The sequence below is a fragment of the Danio aesculapii genome, chromosome 20, assembly GCF_903798145.1.
Source record: "Danio aesculapii chromosome 20, fDanAes4.1, whole genome shotgun sequence".
In the NCBI taxonomy this organism is placed as follows: Eukaryota; Metazoa; Chordata; class Actinopteri; order Cypriniformes; family Danionidae; genus Danio; species Danio aesculapii.
The window spans coordinates 47,000,062-47,006,061 of NC_079454.1; the positions used below are offsets into that span (position 1 = coordinate 47,000,062).

Consider the following 6,000-nt stretch of genomic DNA (forward strand, 5'->3'; position numbering starts at 1 on the left):
GTTTGTGAATATCTGTGTGTGTGTGCATGTGTTTTCTGTTTGTGCGTTTGCCTGTGTGTTTTTGTTTCGTGTTCGTGTCTTTGCGCATCTGTGTATGTGCGTCTGTGTGCACATCTCTGTGTTTGTATGTCTCTGTGCATGTGTGTGCGCATGTCCCTTTGTGTGTTTGTATACGCGTGTCCATGTGTCTTTGTGTGTCCGCGCATTTGTTTCTGTGTCCCTGAGTGTGCATGCATGTGTTTTCTTTGTGTGTGTTTGCTTTTTTGTGGTTGGTTGTGTGTGTGTTTATGCGTCTGAACATGTTCCTTTGTGTGTTTGTGTGTGTTCTTTGTATCTGTGTTTGTGCGTCTCTGTGCATGTGCTCTCTGTCTGCGTGCATGTGTATGTGCATGTTCCTTTGTGTGTTTGTATGCATGTGTCCGTGTGTCTGTGTGTGTGTGCGCGCATTTCTTTATGTGTCCTTGTGTGTGCGTGCATGTGTTTTCTGTGTGTATTTGGTGTTTGGTTGGTTGTGTGTGTGTGTGTGTGTGTGTGTGTGTGTGTGTGTGTGTGCCCATGTCCCTTTGCGTGTTTGTTTGCGCATGTCTATGTGTGTGCGCGTGCATTTGTTTGTGTGTCCCTGTGTGTGTCTGTGTCTGTTTTCTGTGAGTGTGTATTTGCTCTTTGGTGTTTTTGGTTGTGCATGTTTGTGCGTCTGCACATGTCCCTTTGTTCGTTTGTGTGTGTTTTTGTATCTGTGTGTGTGTCTCTGTGTGCATGTCCCTTTGTGTGTTTGTATGCATGTGTCCGTGTGTCTGTGTGTGCACGCGCATTTGTTTGTGTGTCCTTGTGTGTGCGTGCATGTGTTTTCTGTGTGTGTTTGGTTGTGTGTGTGTTTGTGTGTCTGTACATGTTTCTTTGTGTGCTTATGTGTGTTTTTTTATCTGTGTTTGTGTCTCTGTGTGTGTGTGTGTGTGTGTGCCCATGTCCTTTTGCGTGTTTGTTTGCGCATGTCCATGTGTGTGCGTGCATTTTTTTGTGTGTCCCCGTGTGTGTCTGTGACTTTTTTCTGTGTGTGTTTTTGCTTTTTGGTGTGTGGTTGTGCATGTTTGTGCGTCTGTACATATCCCATTGTTCGCTTGTATGTGTGTGTTTTTGTATGTGTGTGCATGTCTCTGTGTGCATGTGTGTGTGTGCATGTCCCTTTGTGTGTTTGTATGCATGTGTCCGTGTGTGTGCGTGCATTCGTTTGTGTGTCCCTGTGTGTGTCTATTTTCTGTGTGTGTGTGTGTTTGTTTTTTGGTGTTTGGTTGTGCGTGTTTGTGCGTATGTGTGTGCTTGTTTGTGTATCTCTGTGCATGTGTGTGCGTATGTCCCTTTGTGTGTTTGTATACGCATGTCCGTTTGTCTTTGTGTGTACGCGCATTTGTTTGTGTGTCACTGTGTGTTCATGCATGTGTTTTCTGTGTGTGTATTTGCTTTTTGGTGTTTGGTTGTGCGTCTGTTTGTGCGTATGTATGTGTGTGTATCCACAGGCAGCTCTGGGCAGGTCAGACGTTCAGGATCACAGCGGGACGTCTCTCCTTCCCTCCACACACATGTGATCAATCAATCACTTCCTGCTTTTAATGCTCACTGTGGTTCAGGTATTGGCGACACACAGATCAGCCCTTCTGATTCACCATCACTTCACAATCGCCTATACACTGATTCAGACGCGCTTTCTAATGTTCATGATCTCCGTCTGCTCTGTCTGAACACTTCACCCTTAAGCTTTGTGTTTGTGTCTGTGTGTGTGTGCATGTGCATAAAGGTTTTGGTTGTTTACAAGGACTTTTTTGTATACCGACATGGGTATGACCTAGTTGTACTCTATTACGATGGTTAATGAGGACATGCCTTGTGTTCTTGTAACCCATCAAGCATTTTTTGTTTTTAATAGATGTGTAATAGATGTCTTTTAGACGTCTAAACATAGTCATCTTGGCTAAAACAAGGATAAATTTGGGCTGTCAGTGAAAATTAAATAGACGTCTAAGAATAGGCCAAAACTAGACTAGTCATCAAATAAACAGGAATGAATGACTACACATATAAAGTCTCTCTAATCTGTCTATTTGATGACTAGTCTAGTTTTGGGCTTTTCTTCGATTAGATTTTCACTGACAGCCCAAGTTTAGCCTTGTTTGAGCCAAGCTGTGTACGTTTAGATGTCTATTAGACGTTTATTAGATTTTTACTGACAGACCAAGTTTGGTCTTGTTTTAGCCAAGCTGTTTATGTTAGATGTCTATTAGACGTCTTCTGTCTGTGTTTAGATGTCTATTGGACGTCGTTTAGATGTCTAGTAGACATCTATTGGAATTTCACTGACAGCCCAAGTTTAGTCTTGTTTTAGCCAAGCTGTCTATGTTTAGATGTCTATTAGACGTCATTTAGATGTCTATTAGACGTTGTTTAGATGTCTATTAGACGTCTATTAGATTTTCACTGACAGACCAAGTTTAGCCTTGTTTTAGCCCAGCTGTCTATGTTTAGATGTCTATTAGACGTCTATTCAATTTTTACTGACAGACCAAGTTTGGTCTTGTTTTAGCCAAGCTGTCTGCATTTAGATGTTTATTAGACGTCTGTCAGATTTTCACTGACAGCCCAAGTTTAGCCTTGTTTTAGCCAAGCTGTCTGCGTTTAGATGTTTATTAGACGTCTATTAGATTTTCACTGACAGACCATGTTTAGCCTTGTTTTAGCCAAGCTGTCTGCATTTAGATGTCTATTAGACGTCTATTAAACACAAAATTGTTTGCTGGAAATTCAAAACACTTCTAAATCATACTCAAAGATGTCCTAAAGTTAATTAAAGGAACATACTCATAGGTAAGACCATATAATAATCTGTTACTGTATAAAAACTCCCTATAGAGAGTCCCTGTAAACTACCAATACCAACATGTGTGTGTTTGTTGAGTGTGTGTGTGTGCATTGTAGTTTGGTTGTACTAACATTAACCTTCATTTTAACCCACTAACTCAGCGGTGTGTGCATGAATTGGGTTGGCCAACAGAGGGCGCTGTTTAACTGTCATATCTATTATTACTAATGCTGTGTTTTGTTTTTGTAGGATCATTTGGAAACCTCTCCAAGACAAACAAGATTTTGAAGCCAAACTCTGGGATGATCATGGAACGGATCATGTAGCATTATTTTTGACACTGTTTTTCTTTTTTAGTTTGTACCCGGCCTTGAATTTCAATTGATTTTGACATTTTCTTTGCGTTAAATATGTGTTTGTTTGTTTTGTGTTGTACGTTTTTAACTGCCATGGACTGATCGAGTGTTTGTTTGTGAAAGCATTTGTGTTTACTTGATCAATAATCATCTCAGACTTTAGGATATATTCTCATTTGAAACTTTTATCAATTGATGATTTAAATTATTCACGCTAACATTTTTCTTCCGACAATTTTTATAGGCGTTTATATGAAAAAAAAAGAAAATAATAAGATGAAGCCCTTAAGAACATTAAATTAATCAGTATTATGCAGTAAGACGTTCTGAATAACAATCAGTTTTTGATAGTTGTGTTGTAGTTAATCCATCTAATGTTAGTCCATCTAAACCAACTGCAATCAATAAAACTAAAACTCTGGCATTTAAAGCATTTTCCTGTTTATATTTTTGCATATATATGAATATATACAGGGCATCACGGTGGCACAGTGGGTAGCAGAATCGCCTCACAGCAAGACGGTCGCTGGTTCGAGTCTCAGCTGGGTCAGTTGGCGTTTCTGTGTGGAGTTTGCATGTTCTCCCAGTGTTAACATGGGTTTCCTCCGGATGCTCCGATTTCCCCCACAAGTCCTAAGACATGCGCTATAGGTTAATTGGGTAAGCTAAATTGTGTGTAATGTATGTGTGTGAATGAGTGTGTATGGATGTTTCCCAGTGATGGGTTGCAGCTGGAAGGGCATCCGCTGCGTAAACCATGTGGTGACCCCAGATTAATAAAGGCACTAAGTCGAAAAGAAAATGAAAGAATGAATGAATGAATATATACGCAAACAATCTGTCCATATGGTATATAGAATCAGTAATTTAAGGCTAATTTGAATGTTATTATTGTATATAGTATTTTATAACACATTATATTTACATAAAAGCAAAAATGGTGCAAAAGTATTGTTTTTATTTTGTAATTTTACATAGTTATACAGTACATTATACTTGTTATATGTACAATTAGCTTATGTAAATAATTAAAGGTGCATTAGGTGACCTGCCTAAATGCTAACCGGTTAGCATAATATGTTTGAAACACAGTCCCTCCCCTGCCGTCCAAAGCCACACCTCCTTCCATCATAAACGTGCACCTTAAAGATGATAGAGACCCAGTAGATCATGTCACTCGCCATCATTATCGGCCCAGCAATATTTAATTGGACAAACATTTTTTAGTCTTCTGCTTTTTCCAGAATGTGAAAATACATATAAACATATTTAGATCATTTGCTTTAATCATTACTATTGGAATGTGAAGAGACTTTCAACTAGCACAACAAAACATGTTTCTGAAGACGATCACCTACTGCACCTTTAATATATAAAAATAACACCTTATTCTCCGTGTACGAGTGGGAGCAGCCATTTGAATCATTTTGGCTGGAGACTTCCGGTCTCATTAACTTCCATTCATTTTTAGACGTTAAAAACAGCTCGTTTTGCTGCTTGGTGTTGCAAACTGATATTTTCTTATTATATTACGTTTTCTGCTGTTTATTATCCCTAGTCATTTCTCCCATAGGCAGCTGAATCGGAAGTTCTAAAACAATCGCAAAAACGCGCGCACTTCCACATTGAAGAATAAGGTCAATACAGTTTAAGTTTTAGCCACCCTTTGAATTATTAGCCCACCTTTGAATTTTTTTCTTTTTTAAATATTTCCTAAATTATGTTTAACAGAGCAAGGAATTTTTCACAGTATGTCTGATAATATTTTTTCTTCTAGAGAAAGTCTTTAATTTTAAGTTTTAAATTTTTTTTAAAATCCATTTTAAGGTCAATATTATTAGCCCCTTTAAGCTATTTTTTTCTCCCATAGTCTACAGAACAAACTATCATAATACAATAACTTGCCTAATTACCCTACCCTGCCTAATTAACCTAGTTAAGTCACTAACTGTAAATGTCACTTTAAGCTGTATAGAAGTGTCTTGAAAAATATCTGGTCAAATATTATTTACTGTCATCATGACAAAGATAAAATAAATCACATATTAGAAATGTTATTAAAACTATTATGTGTAGAAATGTGCTGAAAAAAATCTCTCCATTAAACAGAAATTGGGAAAAACAAGGAGGCTAATAATTCTGACTTATATGATATATATATATATATATATATATATAGAGAGAGAGAGAGAGAGAGAGAGAGAAAGAGAGAAAGAGAGAGAGAGAGAGAGCTAATTGTAGATATCTAAAATTATAATTAAATAATAAAGCTAAAACTATAGTTATATATATATATATATATATATATATATATATATATATATATATATATATATATATATATATATATATATATATATATATATATATATATACACACACACACACACACACACACACACACACACACACACACACACACACACACACACACACACACACACACACACAGTTGAAGTCAGAATCATTAGCCCTCCTGAACTATTAGCCCCTCTGTTTATTTTGATTCTTCAATTTCAGGTTAACTAGGCAGGTTAGGGTAATTAGGCAAGTTATTGTATAATGATGGTTCTGTAGACTATCGAAAAAATATAGCTTAAATGGCTAATAATTTTTTGACCCTAAAATGTTTTAAAAAAAAATTAAAAACTGCTTTTATTCTAGCCGAAATAAAACAAATAAAACTTTCTCCAGAAGGGAAAATATTATCAAATATACTGTGAAAATTTCTTTGCTCTTTTAAACATCATTTGCAGAATATGTAAAAAATAAATTTCAAAAGAGGGCTATTAA

General features: G+C 36.8%; 1 protein-coding gene across 3 annotated transcripts in view; it reads left to right on the forward strand.

Moving 5' to 3' along the window:
• flvcr2b (FLVCR heme transporter 2b) overlaps positions 1–4,084 on the forward strand; it is a 45,821-nt gene extending 41,737 nt beyond the window's left edge. The window contains exons 9-10 of one of the 3 annotated variants that reach the window (XM_056481131.1): positions 1,515–1,625; positions 3,101–4,084. In XM_056481131.1, the coding sequence (XP_056337106.1) occupies positions 1,515–1,583 (69 nt within the window). In that variant the 3' untranslated portion in view covers positions 1,584–1,625; positions 3,101–4,084. The remainder of the gene's footprint in view (positions 1–1,514; positions 1,626–3,100) is intronic. The other 2 variants (XM_056481129.1, XM_056481130.1) reach the window with 2 other exon arrangements.
• Positions 4,085–6,000: the final 1,916 nt, after the last annotated feature.